The sequence below is a fragment of the Neofelis nebulosa genome, chromosome 18 (genome assembly GCF_028018385.1).
Source record: "Neofelis nebulosa isolate mNeoNeb1 chromosome 18, mNeoNeb1.pri, whole genome shotgun sequence".
NCBI lineage: Eukaryota > Metazoa > Chordata > Mammalia > Carnivora > Felidae > Neofelis > Neofelis nebulosa.
Window position 1 is genome coordinate 13,181,691 of NC_080799.1, and position 23,038 is coordinate 13,204,728.

A 23,038-nucleotide genomic window follows, 5' to 3' on the forward strand; every position below is an offset into this window, starting at 1 on the left:
TGGAAATTAGGAGAAGGACTTAAGTGAAAAATGAAACCCCGTACATGTTCTTGTATATTGGATTCCATAAAATGTGTAGAATCAGTATTTTTTGTGGAATCCATAGTGTAAAGGTAAAGGCAGATTGTCTTGTACTCTGCTTTGGATAGGAAGTCACCTGAGGTTATAATTCTTGGATCTAAACATCCCCCTTCTCTTTTTTTCTGTTTGCCACTTGTCGAATTTCTTCCCAAGGTAACTGTGGAGTCACAGGCAGGTTTCTCAAGAGCGATTTTTTTGGCTTGAGGCCCTGTAACTCAGCGGCTTCTGTCCTTGCCTCTTTGGGACTTGCCTTCTCCTGAGCGTTCTTCTCCCTGCCCGCTGACAGCAAGGATTCTGGGGAGCAGGAAGTAGCTTATTCTTCCATACACATCAGAAGCTTTGATTCAGGAAGACCTCTTGCATTTGTAGACAGAAAAATACCTTATATCTCAATTACAGACCATATTTAATATTGAATAAAAAGGATGGATATTTCACAAGTATATTTAAATTTCAAAGATCTCTTTAGAAAAGTCAGGTTCTGCAAACATTTTCTTCTGGTAATATTTTCCCATCTCTGCACTGGAAAGGTACATTTTATTAGCTTAGAGAACAGAAATGATGAAAAGGCATAATTGGTACAAGTGTTTGTTCTGCAGAATTCACCCTTCAGTTACTTACGTATCTGTGACTTGGCTCTATTCACATCTCTGATTTGGATCCCATCTGAAACTATGCTTGAGAAGCATGTTATTGGCAAGTAAAGCATCACAGAAAATTGGGGCTAAGAGGGAAAGCAATAAAAACAACAAATAAATACATACCGGAAACAGTAGTTCACCATGGTAGAAGGCATCAGCTTCCCCACAAGGAGTTGCCTTAAAGTGAAAATTTGCTTCAGTAGTGACTCTTCTCCTGCTCACCGTCTTGATTATTTTAGGAATATCACTGTATAGCCCACTGTGTGCTTATTATATCTCTTACTGAACTTCACAAGCCTCTTATTGTTTTGACTGTTAATGACTTTTGCATTTGGAGTCCTCATCTTCATTTAGAGTCTCAGCAAAAATGCTCAGTTATAGCCATCCTTGCACAAATTATCTCTGTGCTTTAGGGTATTTTTGGATTTGGTCTTACATCCTTATGGATGGAACTTTAAGAGTGGAGCTTAAATAGCTCTCTTCTTATTGGAGTACCCCGTAGACCTGACCACAAAGTCTGCGGAAGTAGAGAGCTAGGATGGCTGAACAAAAAATCTTTTGTTCCAGAAGGCCAAACTGAATTGCATGTACAGAAAAGGTTGATAAATTTAAAAATTTTTGAATAGAAAACAACACTGGTCCAAAGGTCAACTGCTGAGGAACTACTGCTATATTTTATGAGAAGATCCAGAAAGAGCTTTGTTGCAATAGGTCAGTAATGTGGTGTGGTCTCCAAAACTGCGATAATGAAGTCCTGATAAACATTTCATAGTGAAATAGCACTGCTTCAAAAATGTTTGTTTCTAACAGAGTTCATGCTAGAAATTTAGTGTATATACTCACTCGTTAGCAATATTGATATATGTTGTATAATGATTGCTTAATTGCTAATTTTCCTATGCTAATTGATGTTTTTCTATAAAACTAAATTCTTTAGCTCTTTACATTTATTGAATGCCATCTGGCTTATGAATTTTCATAAGAACTGCCAAAAAAAAAAAGGTGCAGACCCCTCCCTCATCTTTCTCCTAAAAAGGTGCTGAATATGTATCCATAATGACTTTTTAATGTGCCTTTGGGGATTTCTTTTCTTTCTTTCTCTCTTTCTTTCTTTTTTCTGTAGGAATAAAACATCATTACACTAAAAATGCTTTCTCTCTCCCAACTTGAATTTCCTTCTCATTTCACCACTAGTCGTTGCTGTGGCGATATACCCTCTTACTTTTTAAAAAAATATTCTCCATGTTATTGTTCTGGGTAATTGTTGGGCAAATACTACGTTTAAAATATGTTTATCCTGATGGCTAGGAACAATCCACATTTATTTTGTATTTTTTAAAATAGCTTTACATATTTATTTACCTGTAACACTTGGATTTAAAGACATCATTAAGCTGTATTTCATTGTACAATAGCAAAGAAGTATGAAGTTGGGTGCCCCATATACAATCTTTCTGCTTTGCAGCGCTTAATATTTTTGGCGATTTCTTTATATAACTGGCAGTCAGCTCCCTGGCATCTCTCCATAGATAGTTTGGTATTAGTAGTTTCTTTGTTTGCTTAGAGAACATATGTATGTGTGTATGCACATGTATATGTATGTAACATTGTACATTGTCTTAGTCTGTTTAGACTATTATGGCAAAATACCACAGCCCGGGGGGGTGGGGTGGGGGGGGGGCGTGTGCTATAAACAACATAAATTTATTTCTCACAGTTCTAAAGGCTGAGAAGTCAAAGATCAAGGTTCTAGCAGATTCTGTGTTTGTTCAGGGCCTACTTCCTGATTCATAGATGACCTTCTTTTCTTCTCATGTGGAGGAAGGGGTGAGGGAACCCTCTGGAGTTCTTTATAAGGGCACTAATCTCACTTATGAAAGTTCTACCCCCATGACCTAATCACTAATGCCATCACATTTGGGATTAGGCTTCAACACATGAATCCGAGAAGGATGCAAATGTATAGTCTGTAGCATACATGTGGTATAAACACTAAAATTTAGCAGAGCTTATTTGATAAGCTTTCCTACTTTTTTTTCCCCCTTTCATTATCTTGTACTAAATACCTAGAGCTAAAACTAACAGTTAAGTTGTAAACCAGTCATCAGTTACTTGGCACCTATACACTTTGAATGAGAGGTAGAAATAACTTTAGTAGATGAGAGGGTTTTTTTAACCTCATCATTAAATTGATCCACATTTCTTCAGATGGCTAAAATAAATGGAATTGTATCCTCATTTGCTTGTCTGGGTCTAATATGAGCAAACAACAACAAAAAACCTGTGTTAAAGAGTGTTTTTAATTAATAGTAGTTTTGAGAAGAAATGTAAGATACTTTTATAGAATTTAGTTGTTAGGTTCATACATTTAATATGTGCAGATTCAGCTGCATTAGATTATGTATTAGTTAATCAAGATTGAGAGACATACTTGTAAAAATAACTGATATTTGATGGCATTTACTTAGTTTTCCCTATTACAAGGATATCAGAATAATTATAGCTAATTTCCTAATTGCCTCCCCTAAAATATTTGGTCATTAAATCACAAAATGTTAGAATTGTTATTGCCTGGAGGAGCAGACACGCTGCAATTGATGCTAACGTGTCTGCATTGCCCGTGAATGATAATGATACTCTGGAGGGTGGCATGGTATCGTGAATAGTACAGACCTTGGGAGAAAAGGTCTGGCTGCGCGTCCTAGGTCCACCTCTCCTTATCCATTTAACCCGGAGTTAACATGGACCTCCACTTATTTTGCCTTAAAATGGCAATAATCACTGCTGTGAAAGGAACCTGTGGCTTAGTGCAGCCAATTAGGTTTGACCTAATAGGTAGACACCGCCTCAAGGGCAGGCAACAGAGTGTTCAGCCAGGGGCCAGGTACAGTGTTTTCTAGCTCAGCTCACAACCGCTCTCTGCCTGTCTTTGGTTGGGTCACTCATCTCTGAATTTTAGTTTCTTTGTAAAGGGGATATGTTATTTAAAAAATATCTTTTTTAATGTTTATTTATTTTTGAGAGAGAGACAGAGCGTGAGCCAGGGGAGGAGCAGACAGAGGAAGACACAGAATCCGAAGCAGGTTCCAGGCTCTGAGCTGTCAGCACAGAACCCAGTGCGGGGCTCGAACCCACAAGCCCTGAGATCATGACCTGAGCCGAAGTCGGATGTTTAACTGACTTAGCCACCCAGGCGTCCCAAGGGGATATGTTATAATTTATTGTGCTTACCTCAGAAGATTTATGTGAGGATTAAATTAGGTGAATTATGTACAATCATTGGAAAGTTGTATAACAGCAAATTGGTACAGCATTACTGTCATCATAAAAATGTAAACAGCTTAATGGTAACTGGTTCTCCTGTCTCAGCCTGCCACATCTGAGAATATGGTACATCCATTTGTCCTTCACTGTTCTTGTGAGTGTTGCCTTTACATGTTGCTAGAGTGTAGAAGATAGCAGTCGAGGATAGTTTTGGCACTTTGAGTCAAAAGTTAACTGCATTATTAAACACTGACAACATCTTTTTTAGTCACAGCTCAATGAGAGTTCCTGTTGTACATAAAGGGGGCTAATGTAGCATGAGTTTGGGGAGGAAAACACCTAATTAGAAAATTGGATCTGTTCTTAAATTGCAAATGTGTGTACATCAAAGCGATCATAAGAATAAATTTAAGTCTGATAGTGTACATGGTTTCAGTACACATTGGCGAAATATCCTGCTGATTGCTGATTGAAAACAGTTGTTAATTCTCTACTTCACTAAATTCAGAGTGGAAAAACTTTCCTTAATAAAGAACAGATTGAGGAGATCCAAGACCTTACTGTGTGGGAATTAATGGCAGATGCATATACTGGTAGTTAAAATGTTTCATTAGATGTTAATGTCTTGCTGTGTTTTTAATTGTTCAGGAATTAGCCTCCAGAATATTAAAACCATCTGTTTGTTATCATGATGAAACAGAATGCTTAAATAGTTATTAATTTGTGTTTCTTGTCTTATTTTTTTTCAGGGATAATCTGTAAAACTTTGATCAGTTTGGAGTTTAGGGAATTTGGAATGTGGAAGTGAAAAATAATTTTAAAACACACCAGTGTCCTAAATAGCTGTAGTTTGGGGTTTTTTTCTCCCCTACCTACTGTGCATATTTTATGTGTAATCCATCCGTTCTTTCTTCTTTCTTTCTTTCTTTCTTTCTTTCTTTCTTTCTTTCTTTCTTTCTTTCTTTTTCTTTTCTTTTCTTTTCTTTTCTTTTCTTTTCTTTTCTTTCTTCCTTTTCCTTTCCTTTCCTTTCCTTTGTTTTTTCTTTTCTTTTCTCTTTTCTTTTCTTTTCGAACATGAATTGACTCACATTTTCATGAGATTGGGATCATCATAGAGCTGATTTAGTAGTTGATTTAAACTATATGGCCACTCTTAACATGCTGATTAGTTTACTTTCAAGATCAAAATAGAATTTATAAATTTGGAGGGATGAAGGGAAGCTAAATTTTTAGATTCTGTGGACATGTTCCTTTTGCCTTGTTCCAGCAGCTGTTCATAACTACCATGGGCCGTGGCTCTTACAGAATCAGGTGGCCTTGGTTCTGTTTTCAGCCCTTTGTGACTTTGCTCAGAGTACTTAGTCTTTCTCAGCTTTGGATTTCTCCATCTGTAAATTGGGAAGTACAATTTAATTTTTAGAGTTTTTGTTATTCTTAGAAATAGTGTAAAGATTGCATATTCTACATAATGGGCATATTAATTGCTTTCTTTCTTGATTACATGGAGCTCATGAGATATTTTGGGTCCTATTGAGAAATATGTTAGCTATAACTATAAGAGCAGTGAGCAAACCCTTTATTTACTAGCCTTTGCTCTTGTGTCGATAGCTGAACATTGGTGGCCTTCAGTTCTTTTAAATACTTTCTTTTATTAAGATTACTTATTTACTTAGAGAAAGAGAGAGAGAAGGGGAGGGGCAAAGAGAGAGGGAGATAGAGAACCCCAGAAACTGGCAGTGCGGAGCCCCATGCGGGGCTCAAATCCACGAACTGTGAGATCGTGACTTGAGCCGAAATCAAGAGAAGCTTAACCAACTGAGCCACCCAGGCCCCCCTGGAGGCCTTCAGTTCTTATCCTCAAAGTGAAAATCTCAGCTAGCATCATCTTTTCTCTACTTCACGGTGAGGTTTGTAGATCTACGGTGGAGAGAACTAGTCCATCTTTGCATGGGATTCTAATGTATGTCTCCAAGTAGCCTAGTGTTCATCTTCTCATCTCCCAATTTGGTTAGGAAAAACTGTCAAGTTTTTTCTTCATTAATTGATGCAAGTGAGCTAAAGTCATGCCAAGAGTCAGAAACCGTTAGGTCTTTGAATCTTTTTAACATTTTGGAGAAATCTTATGTGTTTAGATCAAGAATTTCTGATAGTTGGGAAATTCATGGTTCTCAATGTATGTTCTCTCTCTCTGTTCTCCTTCCTTCACCCACCCCCTCATTCACAATTGGATTATTCCATTCCCTATGTCCGTCTTGCCCAGATTAAAAATGGGAGAGACTTCATAACTTAAAATTTTCTGGAACCAAGTGAAAGTTACTTACTATAGGGAAGTAAGGTTTGTTGTGACCCTAGGTCCCTACCTCAGGCTTCTCAGAGGCCAAGCAAACCATGGGAATAAGTGATGTAGGTCAGGGCAGGGTGTGGGGACTTTGCTGGCACAGTGCTGCAGTGACCTTCTGTATCTATAGAGTTAATTCAGGTGGTGTCCTTGTTTCCAGGAGCACATCTCTTTACTAAGTGGAGTGTGCTGGCACTGGAGGTCATACAAACATTCCATCTCCCTAGAAAGCACCTTTTCATTTAAAAATTTACTCAGGAGAATGTAATTGGTTCTGTTACAATTAGGTTTCTTTTATAAATATTGTTACTTATAAATCAGTGTTTGATAGTACACATGTTAAATATTTCTGCCTTTTTGTGGGATGTTTTTGCAAGAAACCTTTGCTGGGTTGATTTTAAAAGAATAAGTAGTTTTTTAGGACAGAAGACCATGGGGGAGGGGAGGGGGTAAAAGTTAGGGAGGTAGGCAAACCATAAGAGACTCTTAAAGACAGAATTAAACTGAGGGTTGATGGGGGGTGGGAGGGAGGGGAGGGGGGGGTGATGGGCACTGAGGAGGGCACCTGTTGGGATGAGCACTGGGTGTTGTCTGGAAACCAATTTGACAATAAATTTCATATTTAAAAAAAAACAGGCACTGTTAGAGGGTAAAATAGAAAAGATTTTTAAATGCTTCATATTATCCAAATTACTTAAAGTGGCAATCTCATCAACAAGGGTGTATAATACTGAGAGAGCTATTAACTTCTTTTGGTAGTGGTTTTTGACCTTTTGCTGAACAAGTACTTTTAAGAGTCTCAAATGCCAGGATGAAGATTTATTAAACTAACTATAATTATGTGCTACTTTTCATTTTATAAGCTTATACCTGACTGTCTAAAATATCTTAAATTACATATGATCACTTTTTCAAGAACAAAATCTTCAGTAACACATTTTGGAGAATAAGGATTTTTTTTTTTAATGTTTTTATTCTTTTCTTTTCTTTTCTTTTCTTTTCTTTTCTTTTCTTTTCTTTTCTTTTCTTTTCTTTTCTTTTCTTTTCTTTTCTTTTCTTTTTTTGAGAGAGACAGAGTGCAAGCAGGGGAGGGGCAGAGAGAGAGAGGGAGACACAGAATCCGAAGCAGGCTCCAGGCTCTGAGCTGTCAGCACAGAGCCCAATGTGGGGCTCGAACCCACAAACCGCGAGATCATGACCTGAGCTGAAGTCAGTCGCTTAACCGACTGAGCCACCCAGGTGCCCCGAATAAGGATTTTTTAAAGGCTGGTTTTGTATATCACAAAAGCCCCCAAGTTTGCCAAATGTGCAGGCTACTTTTCGTGTTCTCACTCCATTTTTGAGCTCTTCTTTTTGGCTAATCCTCGAAGACTGGCTTTCTATGACCTAGTCACACTCTTTGTTAATAGCTCCAAGAGCCATTCTGTGGGAGATTTTGAAGGCTGACCTAACATGTTATAGATCTGAAAAGATTATACATAGTTATTAATTAAACAAATATTTATTGAGCATCTAATAAATGACAGGTATTGTATTAGAGGGTACCTATTAACAGTGACCAAAACAGATAAAAATCCTCTGATAATGTAGCTTAGTATCTGGTTGCCATGTGGTTGAGGTAGTAGGAGTTTGGAGGAGACGGAGCACAAATAAAACAGGTGAAATAATAAATATTACATTAGAAGGTAATAAGTAGAGGCAGGGTTGCATCCTGTAATCGGGATGATCAGGGAAGCCCTCACTAAGAAAGTGACATTGAAATAAAGACTTCAGTGAACTTTGTGCCTTCTGGAGGCTGAACATTTCAGATAGCTGTTGCAGCAAGTGCAAAGGCCCTGAGGTGGGAGCATGCCTGCCTTGTTTGAGGAACAGTCAGTGAAGTTTGCTACACTGATACAGAGGGACCTAGGCCAGAGAAATAATGGGTGAACCAGATGCAGTAGGGACTACTTTGTCGGCCTTTGTGATGACCTTGGTGTTTATTATGATGATGATGGAGAGACTCTGGAAGATTTTGAGAAGTATAGCATGTGAATTGACTTTTTTAATAGGAGCACTCCGGATCTTGGGAGAAATGGATGGAAGTAGCAGGCAAGGTCACAAGCAGGGAGATCAGATAGGAAGTTGGTGTCGTAATCTAGGCAAGAGACAAAGGTAGCTTTGACTAGAGTGGTAGCTGTAGGAGTAACGATTTTGTCCTAAGCAATTAGAAAAGTAAAATTGTTATTAATAACAATTGGAAACATTGAGAGAATGGCTTTAGTCACTTTAGGTTTCAGACACCTTTTCAGTGTGTAAGTGGAACTGAAGGATGTACCTAGATTTAGAAGACTGGGTTTTGGGGAAGAGATTGAGGCTAAGAATAGAAGTTAGGCATCACCAGCACATAGATCATTTTTAAAACATTGAGACTGGATAAGATCATTAAAGGTAGTGAGTATAGGCCTAGAAAAGAAGAGGTCTAACAACTGAGCCATGGAGAACCGAACATTAAGAGTTGAGATTAAGAGGAGAAGCCAGACTGGTAAGGAGCGGCCAGAGAGGTGGGAGGAAAGTCAGGAGTAAAACAAAGTGCTTCAAGGATGTGGGAGTGATGAGTTGTGTCAGATGTTACCCGTAGGTAGATAGGTCGGGAAGACAGGCACTGACAGTGATCACTAGGTTCAGCATTCAGAGTTTGTCGTTGACTGGTACTGTACTGCTGTTAAAGCCAGCCAACGGGGACTTTGACGTTGCTTCCTTAAGTCACGTCCCTTCCCATAGTGGAAGAGTTCAAAGGGCCAAGGACATGTGTCCACTTGGAGCCCACCACACGCCTTCTACACATATTACTACTGATTAGCTAGGATTCCAGAATTCTAGGCCAAATGTCCTCAGTCGGATTTTGAGGGTCTGCTTGCTGGGTCCATCCTCCTGGGAGGGCACAGCACCACAGCTCTGTGTATGCCTGAGCCCGAGCTGGGGGGCACAGCTAGTGGACTTGGGGGAAAGTGGGCAGTGTGGATGGAACCTGGAGTATGGGCTAGGACATTGCACACGGGCAGGTGAAGCTTCTTGAGAACTACAGACAGTAAACGAAAGACACCAGGCCAGGGATGGGCTCTCCCACACTGCCACATTCCATCAAGAAATTCAAGGAAGACAGAATTTTAAATTAAAACGTGGCCTTCAGTGTCCTTACGGACATTCATTTGACAAGGTCAGAGGATAGAAATATTTTCTTTAACACTATATTAGCGTGATATACAACTTTTCACTATTCAGCGTTTGGGTCTTTGGTCCTGAGCTCTGAAAATGCCTCTGATAGCCTGTTGTTGAGCTTGACAGGAGCAATTTCATGACAGGTGAGGACAAAAACCTCACTGGGCTGAGTTAACCAGAGAATTGGAGGAAAAGAATTGGTGATACTGAATAAAATGTTTTCAAGAATTATTTGTAAAGGGCATGAAAGAAATGGAAAGATAGCTGGGCTCTTCTATTTGTCTTGTTTCATTTCTTTTTTCTTCTAAGGTGGGAAAAAATAGCAGCCAGGATGTTTGTACCCATAAGAAAAGGATTCTGTTAGTCTGCTAGGCTGCCATAACAAAATACCACAGAGTGGGTAGCTTCAAAAAAACAGAAATTTATTTTCTCACAGTTCTGGAGACTAGAAACCCGAGACCAATATGTTGGCAGATAACGGTTTTTCTGAGGCCCCTCTCCTTGCCTTGCTGGTGGTCACTTTCTCCCTGTGGTTCTCATGGTCCTTTCTCTTTTCACGTGCCTCCCTGTTGTCTTAATGTCTCAATGGCCTCTTCTTAAAAGGACACCTGTTAGATTTGATTAGGGCCCACCCTAATGGTCTCTGTCTAACTTAATTCCCTTTTTAAAGTTTGTCTCTCCAAATATAGTCACATTCTGAAGTAATTGAAATCAGGGTTGTAACATAAGAATTTTGGATGGACACAGTTCAGTCTGTAAAAGGGATCTCAATTATTCTAGAACATGCATTTGTGGAACCCATCTCACTTAGGAAATGTCTGTGGCTTTTTTAAAAAGTTGACTGTAGTGCTTGCATGGAAATAATGTAGCTTAGGACAGAATAGTCACTAATGGGCGATGAGTTTAGTGATATACAGGTTACTAAGTGCTATGGACTGAATTATGCCTCCGCCCAATTTGTATATTAAACCCCCAGTGTATTTGGAGTAAGGAAGTAATTAAGGTTAAGTGAGGTCATAAAGGGTAGGACCCTGATTAATGCACAGGAAGGGTTACTGGAGAGCCAGCTCTCCCTCTCCCCGCCATGTGAGGACACAGAGAGAAGCTGGCTGTCTGCAAGCCAAGAAGAGAGTTGAGCTCTCACCAGAAACTGCCCATGCTGACCTTGATCTTGTACTTCCAGCCTGCAAGACCATGAGAAAAGGTCTGTTAATTAAGCCATCAGTCTGTGGAATTTTGTTATGGCAGCCTGCGCCTAGTTGAACATTAAGATACCCAGGGATAGGGGAGGGACCCTCAGCCTTGATGAGAATTTAGTATTTGATTGGACTGGAAATGTATTGGTACCAAAACAGTGGCAAGTTGGGAAGAGGTTTGCTCCTAAAATTCATATCTTAAAAGTTTCGATAGCTTTTAACCAAAGTATTTTATATCCTTACGAATTCTAGATGTTCATAATCTAGCAATGAAAATGAATAGTCACTAAGTATATGGGTTAGAGGAGAATAATGCCTTTTCTGGAGATAAGGTTTTAAAACTTATTTTTATAGCAACCTTAAAATGTATACTAAAATAGAGATAATAGTGTAATAAACCCACATGTGTATGCTCATCGTCCAACCTCAGCAATTAAGACATGTCTCATCTTATTTCATCAGTATGCCTTATCCCCCCAGCCACCTCCCCACAGGTGCTATTCTCCCTATCACCTGCATTAGTTTGAAAAGTAAACCCCAAATAGCAACTCATTTCAATCATAAATATTTCAATATGTAGCTACAAAAAGCTTGCCCCTTTTCTTTACCTATATCAAAATATAAACAGTTTTTAATATCATCAATACCTGGTCAGTGGACATATTTTTGAGTTTGTCTCATAATTTTTCAGCACTTTCCTCAAATTAGGTTGAAAACAAGATCTGTTTCTGTCAGAGTGTTGAGGTACCCTACCTGTTATCCCTTCCCTACTTTTCTGTGCTTACTTTGCAATTTATTCTTTGAGGGAATCTGGCAATTGATGGATTTTGCTGATTTTGTATCCCCTGTTACATAGTTTAACACTTGCCCCTATCTCTTACATTTCTTGTAAGTTTGTATTATAATCTGTGGTAAATCAGATTCAGGTTTGATTTTTTTGGGGGGTGGGGGTGGGGTGGGGTGATGTGTTCTCATATCAGGAGACATACATTATCTGGTTTTCTCTCTTTTTAGGTTATGGAAGCCAATGATGCTTGATTCCTTACTTTATTTTTTTTTTTCATTATCACAAGGTGCTCCGAAGATAACCAATAAGGCATATTTGTTGGTTTTCTTTTAATGTAATTGTTTATTTGTATAACCATAATTGATAGGTTTCAATTCTCTGTGAATATCAATTCAATTATGATATTGATAATAAAGTCCCATCTGTGATTAGTGGAAGCACCTTAAATTTGGATTGCAAGTCTCTTTGCCATGGTCTTTCTGGGATGACAAGATGTGTCAGACTCAACTTATATATTTCTTTCCTTAGACCTCTGTTGGCTATTTTTTCATGGTAGAATGGGAAAAATAAAACACATAAAGCATTCTGTGTTTGAGGTGATGGTTATTTTAAAGAATGCCAGGCCATTTAGAAAGTCGTTTGAAAACATGTTCTCTTATAGAAAAATATAAAGTTGTGTATTTGTTATTTTTGTATATTCATCCTCACCAACCAATTAATATGGTCTCAGAATTTCTTTTTATTAATCAAAATCTCATTATCAGAGGTCTAGAAACTCTGCCAAAGCAGTCAGACATTCCTCCATCAAGTTACTGCATTGCTCATGTGTACTGCATGTGAATTTCCGAGGTAATTGGAAAATAGATTTATCTTTTAGTCCACAGTCATACTCAGGGAATGCCAAACATCTTCTGTTCATTCAGGCTTTTCTCTTTAATTCCATTCTTGTACTTCCTTCCCCCATTTCCCTATAGTTTAGACTTCCTTTTCGGTAGAAAATGAAGTCAGGTATGTTATCATGTTTTTGTCAACATAATTCAACCTACAAATAGTACCCAAGTTGTAGATAGAGAGATGTGAGTTGTATATCAAGCCTTGCTATTTACACTTCCATTCTCTTCCCTTCACATTATTAGGTTATAAAGAAATAGTATCGTAATAGCCTCTTGGCTAAATCATAGAGAGTTATGATTCTCTTGATAAGCTGTAGAACATTATTAAGTTCTGCTGTCTGGGTCGAGTGTCTATTGGAAGGATATCAAAGTTGGTCAGATTGCACTTGATTGTCTTAATTGCTTCTTGTTTATGTTTGAAACTATGCAGTTAGATTGATCTTGGCTCATTTTCCTTTCTTTATTAACTTTCAGGGTTTATTTTTACTGCTGTGAAGTCCACTGAACTCCTTTAAGTGTTGAATAATACGTGTGATTGACAAGTGGAAGTACTTCAGTAGTTTCCATTTTCCAGCTAATAACGCAACCTTCAAGTTATCATCAGTGCAATACCTTAAATATTTATTTGGGAACATCACTGTAACATTTAGATAAATAGCACTCTAAAGTCCAGGCATATCCAAGAACCCTATCTTATTTTGCATTAGTGAAACTTTACTAATTCCATTGGAATGATTTTATGATAAATGGATTTAGAGGCAATTTCTCCTTTTCTTGTCTTTGTAAACCCACTGTGGTAGGCAGAATTCCAAGATGGCCCTCAGGACACTTGCCTCCTGTTTACTCCAGTTAGATTTGTATATAGCATAGTTGACTTAAAGAAAGGGAGTTATCTTCTGTGAGCCTGACCTAATCAGTAAAGTCTTTAACAGGGAATGGTTTCTGGAGTAAGAGGTGAAAATGATAGCACCTTTTACTTTTTAAAATAAACCACCTTATTGAAATATAAGTTACATGTCATGAAATCCACTTATTGTAAGTGTACAATTTAATGAATTTTAGTAAATTTATAGAGTTGTATGAGCATCACCATATTCCAATTTTAGAACTTTGCCATCAACTCAAAAATTTCCCTTATGCCCATTTGCAGTTGGTGGACTCTTACATTCTTATGAAAGATTCTGTTAGAACTCGGTGAACTACCCTTTATTTTATTATTAAATTTAATTTGTGTATTTCATCAAATTTTTGCAGCTTTTTTAATTAAAAAATCATTCTGTAGTTCCCTTTGTGTTTCATTATTGGATTTTGGCATAAATTCACTTGGCACATTTTTCTTAATGCTCTGAATCAAATTTTGCTAAAAATTTTTAAATGTTTGGGGCACCTGGGTGACTCAGTTGGTTAAGACTCTGACTTCGGCTCAAGTCATGATCTCATAGTTCGTGGGTTCAAGCCCCATGTCGGGCTCTGTGCTGACAGCTTAGAGCCTGGAGCCTCCTTCGGATTCTGTGTCTCCCTGTCTGCCCCTCCCCCCTCTTTCAAAAGTAAAAAAAAACCTTAAAATTTTTTTTAATTAAAAGATTTTTAAAAGTTTAAACTATTTGGTTATGATTTTGACAGTACCACATAGAATGTTTAGTACTATAATTTAGACATGTGTTTATTCTCACATTTTTATAGTACTCGTATTCTTATATTTTACATTATATAATATATAATTATTCTATTATATTATTATGTTTGATTGTATTTGATTTTGTTCTTTATCACTTTTTTCTTCGATTTGTAAGCAGTATGTCCCTCTAAATTCTGTGAGTTTCACTCCCATTTATACTCTAGTTTAGTAATTGTGTGCAGTATTTCAGTTTCCAATTCATTATGTACTTTTCACTTTTGGAATCTCTTTTCTTTATTTGTCCCTGTAGTTGCTTTTTTGTCTTCTTTCTTTTTGATCTCTATAACTAGGCTCTTTACTTACTATTATTGTCCACTTTACAAAATAAATTAAAGTCTCTGAGTTAACCTCTAGCACAGAATTTACAGCACCCTGTAAATTTTTTTGTCTTATGTATTTATAATTTTATTTTCTAAACTTTTAAATGGTGTCTTTATGATTCTGACTTTGACTCAACTGTGATTATGGAGACAACTTTTAAAAATATGTTTTAAAGATTTTTAAAAATCTCTAGGTGATAGGGATATTTATTTATTTATTTAGAGAAAATTTTATTTATTATTATTTTTTTAATATAACTTATTGGTAAGTTAGCTAACATACAGTGTATATACAGTGTGCTCTTGGCTTTGGGAGTAGATTCCCATGATTCATCACTTATATTAAATTGTCATTAATTTTTATCATAGAGGAGGCTGCTCATGTGATTTCTACATTTTGAAATTTATTCTGATATTCTTTGTGGCCTAGTCCATCTTCAGTTGGTGCTGATGTCCTGTGGGTATGCTCAAAGACGTGGTCTCTGGTAATCACCAAATTTATTACATATTGGCTCAAACTGAGTCTTTTAGCATCTGTGTCTTTTTCTATTGCTCTGTTTTCTGCCTTCCTGATTAATAGGATGCTAAAGAGTCCCATCTTGATTTCCTCGATTACTTAATATACTTCTTTACTTTATACATTGGCATAAAAAGCTTATAACTCAACCCTTCAGTATAAAGTACAGGCCTATGAAGGGTAAAGATGTTATCTCTTATCACTGTAAAATGGCTGTCTTTGACATATGACTTCACCTAACCATTTAATCCTTTGTCTTTTTTTTCCCCTCTCTTTTTTTAGACCTAGGAGTTCTAACTAACAAATAATTGGATATTCATTTTTTCATTTATTCATTTATTTATTTAACCTCACAAATAGTAGATGTTCTTGCTGTTTTAAAAAATGGGGCTTAATCCATATATGTTATTATTATAACCAACATACTTCTATGTTTTTGCTATCTTGCTATTTCCCTTATTTTCCAGATATTCCCAATTGAGAGTATTGATTATAATTTTGATCCTTTTATATTTGATAATGATTTAGAAGACATTATTTTTAATATCTAAATTTTACCAGTGGTTAACTGTAAGATTATCAAATCCTTACTTAAAACTTTCTCTACTTATTGAAGACAATAACAAGATAATTTCTGATTCTGTGATCCCGGAGAAATTTTACACACATTTCTTACCCTGCCTCAGTTTCCAGAATTTATGTTTACCTTTTAGGCACAACTCGTTATATTGTACGTTTAAAAGTACAATATATTATTAATGTCCTAAAATGTTTTTTCTATTCAAATTTGTAATTTTGTTTGTATTCCCTGTTAGCTTATTTTGATGTGTCAGCTTTTCATTAAGTAGTTTAGTTCTCTTTCTCTCATCTTAAAGTACCTTTTAAAACTCAAGGAATAAGACAATACAGATGCACTACAGCCACTCTGAAAAACAGTATGGAGGTTCCTTAAAAAATTAAAAATAGAAATACCCTGTGATCCAACAATCATACCATTGGGTATTTACCCAAAGGAAATACTAATTTGAAAAGTTACATGCACCCACATCTTTATTATGGCATTATTTGTAAGACCCAAAATATGGAAGCAACCCACATATTTATTGATAGATAGGTGAATGGATAAAGATGTGACACACGTGCACGCGTGCGTGCATGCACACACACACACACACACACACACACGAAATGGACTATTACACAGTCATGTAAAAGAATGAGATCCTGTCATTTACAACAACATGGATGGATCTAGAAGGTATTATACTAGATGAAATAAGTCGGACCAAGAAAGACAAATATATTATTTCACTCAGAAGTGCAATCTAAGTAACAAAACAAATGAATAAAGGTAGCAAAAACAGAGTCATACCTATAAATACGGAGAACAAGGTGATGTTTGGCAGAGGGAAGTGGGATGAGTGAATGGGCAAAATGGGTGAAGGGGAGTGGGTATTACAGGTTGCCAGTTATAGAATGAATACATTCTAGGAATAAAAGGTACAGCATAAGGAATATAGTCAATGGTATTATGATAGAATTGTATGGTGACACCTGCACTTGTGGGCAGAATAACATATGGAGATGTTGAATCACTAGGTTGTACCTGAAATTAATAAAACATTGTGTGTCAACTCTACTCAAATAAAAAATAAAAAAATATAGTACAAATTCAACCCAATCTATGGGGAATATTTCAACAAATGGGAAGAGTTTCATTTTGGAAAAAAACACAAACATTTTTACAAGATTAAATACTTGCCATTTTGATGTTAGTGAAGGCATGTTACAAAATTTCATTGAAAAATAGACAAGTCTGTGCTTATTGACACATTTTTAAAACATTGTGTGAAGTTCATTCAGATCCCTGCAGGAAAACTCAGCAGTCAGACATAGGATTTATGCTGCTTTGAGGGACCAAAATGGTGGTAGGAGATTACTTTTGGATGCTTTTCTGCATTGCAGTGCATAATTCACATCATTCCGCCTGAGTTTCAGGCATTGGTATCATCTCCACATACTTTATCCTTCTTCGAATTTTGTTTGAAGAGTTAATGACACCCACAGAGCATCTAGCATCTTGAACTCTCCATACTGAAGCTGAAGAGTGGCAAAGCCTGGGTCACAAATCTTGGCAGGTGTATACAGAATTCCTGCACCTTCACTGAGTCCAGCGTGATGGGATTTCGTTACATGTTCATTAGCAGCGATAAAACCATGGATCGTTATTTTCCTAATTAGCCATTAATAACAGTTAACTCTAACGACCTAACAGCTTCAGAGTTTTTGATTGTATTGTTGACAATGAAGTCGAATGGAAAACAACTCATCTTCTTATATATTATAAAAGTTGTTCATCTTATTGATAGGATCACTACCACTCATGCCAGATACTATTTTTATTTCATCTCTTCTAATTCTGATGCCAAAATTGTATAATATTCTAATGAGAAGACAATTCTGGAAATGAGTGAATTACATTAATTTTTAAATAAACAAGGTATTTTAGCGTATCTAAAAAAAGGTAGTAAGAAATCTCATTGCATCTGTTATAGCAATAGCTTTCTTACAACAGCCGCCATGGGTGCTAGGACAAATCAATGCAAGCGGATCGATTTTTCTTAGGTCTTTAAATGTTTAAGCCAGCACCTGGCCTTTGTAATGTCTCTTGGTTGTAGGTAATAGCTGGGAATTTCAGGTGAAGGATTACAACTTCTAAGTTAGCTGTGCTACCCCAAATGATCCATTGGATATGGCTGAAAATGCCAGTTTTAAGTGTATTCATGGGATTAGGAGTGAATACTTCTTTGCCTGAAATCTTGTGGTTTAGCTTTAGTACTTACTGTAGTCAATCCATTTCTTTGAAATATTGAGCTGTCTGACAGCTTAAAATCCTAAGTTTCCTTTAAACTTGAGCCTGGCTTTGGAGGAGAAAAGGGCAGTGTGGGGGCGGATTTTATGTAAGGCTCTCCAAAGAGAATTCACTGATGTGCTTTTGCTGGAAGGGCACAGGGAAGGCAAGGAAGCTGGTTCATCTCAGTCCTTCTTGGGTTTTGCCCTTAGCCTAGATCAACATTTAGTCAGATAATTTACATCAGAGCCACTGAAGTCTCTTGTTGGGCCTGTTAAAGTCATCATTTTCCTTCTATGAAGAAATATGGAAGAGATCCAAATGCCATGTCCAGATTTTGGTAAGCCAGGTGGATATCAGGAGAAGTCTTCATGCTCTTATGCCGTTAATTCCCTACGGGATGTTTATCTCGTCTAGGTTGAGGGGCTGAGTTTTTATAAACACCTCTTGATCAATATCACCTTATGAGACTTCTTTTTTTGTGTGTGAATTAAGTCAGGTACCACAAATATGTTAAAAACATACTCTGTAGAGAATATTCATATCCTGCAGATTTCATTATTTCCACACGAAATGCTAACATACTAAATAGGTTCTAAGAAGTAAAATGAAGAGAGCGGTAAGCTGTACAGACATGGACTGAGTCCTAGACATCTTGCTTAATTCTGAGCATATTATTTGCTCTATTTGTTTCTTCATTCACTCATTGGAAGTAGCATTACCTGCCTTTACTTAAGTCAGAGGTCCAGGGAGATGAAAATTATGACATTGCCTATAAATTAGAGTGCCTATTCCACATGCAGATTTTATCACCAGTCAGATGTGTGTAATAACAGTAAGCCTTTTCATACTTGAAAGTATATAATTATCAGAGGCGTTTAATGAAGAATGATATACTGGCTAAACTTTGAAGGCATACATCAAAAAATATATCTAGAAAGAAGGAGCTCTTCAAAAACCATAGCGGATCATATCTGAGCATTAAAAACAATCTTGACCTGAAATGCACAGAGAAGGGTAGGGTGAGCTTTACTGGTAGAGGAAATCTAGTGTGAATACATAGGTGCAGGATGGAAATGGACATGACATGTTCAGGAAATTGAGAGAAAGTGATGTTCATTTTAGATTAAATTCCCCTTTATTATAAGTGTAAAAATGAAAATTTGAAGAGAATGACAATATTCTGAACTTTTATTCCATAGTAATAAGAAAAGGCTCATATAGCTTGCATCTGAATTAACTTAGAATTAGCAGGTTTAGCAGTAATTTAGAAGGAAACTAAGTACTTAAGGGCCCAGGAGGATACAAAGTAAAATGAGTATCATTTTTCTGGGTTCCATTAGAGAAGACTTCTGGAGAAAGGGAGTTTTAGAAGAAAGTGATAAAAGTGGGTTTGTAGAAAGGCTGAAAGCAAAAAAAGAATGCTCTGTATAGTGGGGATTTGGGGACAGCTTATTAGCTGGTGTGACCCAGAGTGGCACCTGAACTGCAGTTTTTAAAGAAGCACATTAGACAAGGAATGTGGATTTAGATTCATTCTCCATTTGTCTTGCTTCACATTCCCCCTTGGCCCCGGAGCCACATGAAAACCTGCAGGCAAAAGTTGTGCTACCTATTACCTGTTCTTCTCTCTGAAATTCCCTCCTTCCCAGAAGTATGGGGCTTATGTTTTGTTTGAGACTTTCCATGTCTGATCCATGCACCCCTCTGTAATGTTTCTTCCAATTTCCTCCCAGAAGGAAATCTCTGTTTCAGATAAGACTCCTTCTGATCATTTCCTAGCATGTTGCTTTCCCTGCCTTTGTTTTCTGTCTTTCTCCTGTCAAGAGTATCTTCCCCTCTCTTCTCAGCCGTATGAGCTCAATCCACTTTGAAAATCCAAGGCTTCAGAGGTTACCTTTCTTCCTTCTTTTTGGTGTTACATTTAGCATGTGTTTCCTTGTGTTATTATATTTGCTTGTCTCGCCGTCTTTCCCTTGCGAGATTAAGAACATTGTGAAAGGGCTGTATGTTATAACCTGCATCAGATTGCTCGGGGTCTGTCCAAAGGTGGTTGCTGATGATAGTATCATAGACTAATGGTCCATATGTGGGGGACTCATAGTCCCATATAGACTAATGGTTTGCAGTTCTGTGTGTTTATTCATTTCAGTAGAATATCAGAACTGGGTAAATGTGTAGAAACTGCCAATATGTAAGCTTCATAAGATTAGAGCCTTTCACCTTTTTTTTTTTTTTTTTTTTTTGGTTTAGCATCATATTTTCAGCTCTTACTACCAGGCCTAGATGCCACACTCAATACATATTTGTTGAATGAGTGCTGGCTAATATCCTTAAGCTGTAGGTCTTAATTTGGTACTCTTAAATATCTGACAGGGGACCTCCACAGTGTTGTCTCAGAAATCAGCATCATTGTCTTCTTGGTGGTTGAACAATAACATAGAGCATCTCATCATTTTCTCCTAGAAGAAGACATTGTCTTTTGCTCTGTTTTGTTGTATTCTTTCTTCAGAGGAGGACAGGGGAAATAAGGCGGGCCCCCCCAGAGTTGGTGTAATCTGGCTTTAATTCATTGTGTTTGGTCTTTATATTATTGACAAAAATGCCCCAGTGGAATAGAGGAAAAATCAGAGGGAAGATTAATTTCCAAGATTCATGGACCTTTGTTAGATTTTTTTTTCAGGGTGTGTGTGTGTGTGCGTGTGTGTGTGCGTGTGTGTGTGTGTGTGTGTGTGTGTGTGCGTGCGCGCGTGCGCGTGTGTGTTTAGGCTTATTCACTCAGATTTACATTGACATTTTATGGTATATGTTTTGCTTAGCCTGCTCTCTGTGTTTCTTCCTGCGTCCGCTTGCCTGGCACTACTCAGAAGCTGAGAAGAATGTTCAAATGCAGGACCTTAAGTTGTTCACTTTGACAAGACCTGAAGAACAGTTGTGTGAGGAGACCACTGACTTTGTTCTTTCTCCTCTTTTCTTTTGCCTTTAGCTGAAGCCAGGCCAGAACAGCTGCAGGGACAGTGACAGTGAAAGCGCCAGCGGAGAATCCAAGGGCTTCCACAGGAGCAGCTCCCGGGAAAGGCTCAGTGATGTAAGTGGGGAAGAAGAAAAATCAAACAAAACCACCAGACCACACATCCCCTGGGTCAAGTCTCAGTTTCCCAGCACCACCATCCCTTCCTGTCACTTTGTCTATGCACACAGTACAGTCCACCCTGTCTGGCATCGTGTTGGAGCCTGGCGAGATACTTTCCTTCTGTTTTCTAGTTTGACCTAAAATGTGCTTTACTACTTGTTAGGTGGGCGGGAGTACTTGTGGCCTTAGGAATAAGAGATTACAAGGGGAAGTGGTAATATTTTCAGTGTCAATGTTGCAAATGAAAAAAGTAGTCCAGCAGTGCTACCACTGGAAGATGACATCATTTAACTTTGGGCTTTTTGTAATATCTTTGCCCGTGACATTGGTAAATGTCCCTGTCTGTCATTTCATTCCTGTTAGAGAGGATGGCTAACCACCCACCTACTTGGCAAGAGAAGGAGTTTTATTTCCTGACTGATTTGCAAAGGAAAAATCCTTGTGATAACACACCGTACCTCCTGAGGGCTCTGTCACCCCCCACTCCCACTCTCCAGCCTCCTACCTGCCAACAGGGCAGATTCCCCTTTGCCACCTCCCGAGAGCACCTGATCCTCTGGGCTCTCTTTTCTTCTATCCTAACATGTCACATGACAAGATTCTTGACCCATCTTTACCCCTGAAAGCAACACTTGGAAGCTTTCTTATAAAATGACCATTCAGGGAGAAGTTTTTATTAGTAGTAACAACAAAGGAACATTCACAGATTAAGTGAGATAGTACTCTCAAGAAAGAGACAGAAATTCAGAGTCTCTGAGTTTTAAGAAGAATAAACAGAATTAGGACATATAATAAGGAGCAGAAACCTTTTGGCCTTTGTCTTCCTTTTTTTAAATGATTTTTAAACAGTTTTTTTTTAATGTTTTTGATACTTGAGAGAGAGAGAGAGAGAGAGCGAGCATGAGTGAGCGAGGGAGGGGCAGAGAGAGAGGGAGACACAGAATCCAAAGTAGGCTCCAGGCTTCATGCTGTCAGCACAGACCCCAGAGCCCAATGCGTGATCAAACCCCCAAGCTGCAAGACCATGACCTAAGCCAAAGTCGGTCACTTAACCGACTGAGCCACCCAGACGTCCCTCTTTTTTTTAATACTCTAAAGCGGTTGTCTTCATCATGGTGTACAAGATGATCCAGTGTGTTGCAAGAAAAAACATATTAGAACTTATTTATTTTGTGTCTAAAAACAAAGGAAATTAAACTTTCCTAATACTTAATTTAATGAAGTGGAAGTAGTTCATGTATATAATTTATAAACACACGTATTTTAGGAGTGTGCTCAAAACTTTAACTAAGGGGTGTTCCTTAGCATAAAAGGTTAGAGAGCACTGCACAACTTTGCGTCATTCCTGTAATCGTCTCCCATCCATTTCTCCATCATCCAAGGTAGACCCTCTCAGGACACAGCCATCTTCCTCCACCTCTCAGGAAAATTTGAGAGATTTAGAGTGAGAGTTGATATAGAGAACATTGACTTCTGGAAAGAATTAAGTGGAATAAACAAAGTATAATTATTTCTTTGGTACTCTTAATGTCTTAATTGTAATTAATTGCATCCCATTCTTCTAATAAGGTTTAATATCCATTATACAACTAATACTAACTCAGTCTTTCACTGTGTGAGTATGTCTGTGAATAAGAATATTTCTTTGTGTGTTTTTATATTTCATTAACTTTGTGATGGAACTATAAATTATAACAGTAAAACCGTAACAGTAAGAAATACTAAGTAAGAAATACTTAGTTGAATACAGTAAGTATTCAGTACAGTAAGAAATACTAAGTTGTTAACAATACTCAATACTTACGTAGCTCCTCTAAGATTTAATTTTTAAATTTTATTTTAAAGAGCACATGCATGTGCAAGCAGGGCAGAGGGGCAGAGAGAGAGAGAATTTTTTTTTAATTTGAGAGAGAGCACGCAAGTAGGGGAGAGGGGCAGAGGGGGAGGGAGGGGTGGAAGGAGGTGGGGAGACACAGAGAGAGACAGAGAGAGAATATCTGAAGCAGACTCCATGCTCAGTGAAGGTGCCCCCTGTTTTGATTTTAATATGAGATCTTACTAACCCTGGAAATTTTGCCAGGATTATTCCAGTTAATCATAATTTCGTCACAGAGTAGAGAAATGAAAACCATGTTAAG

The 23,038-nt window shown here is 37.6% G+C and overlaps 1 protein-coding gene across 6 annotated transcripts in view; it reads left to right on the forward strand.

The window, feature by feature from the left end:
- The window catches only part of AUTS2 (activator of transcription and developmental regulator AUTS2), a 1,133,525-nt gene that overhangs the window by 486,233 nt on the left and 624,254 nt on the right, over nucleotides 1–23,038 (forward strand). For all 6 annotated transcript variants that reach the window (XM_058710837.1, XM_058710836.1, XM_058710839.1 and 3 more), the window contains one exon: nucleotides 20,754–20,855. In XM_058710837.1, the coding sequence (XP_058566820.1) occupies nucleotides 20,754–20,855 (102 nt within the window). The remainder of the gene's footprint in view (nucleotides 1–20,753; nucleotides 20,856–23,038) is intronic.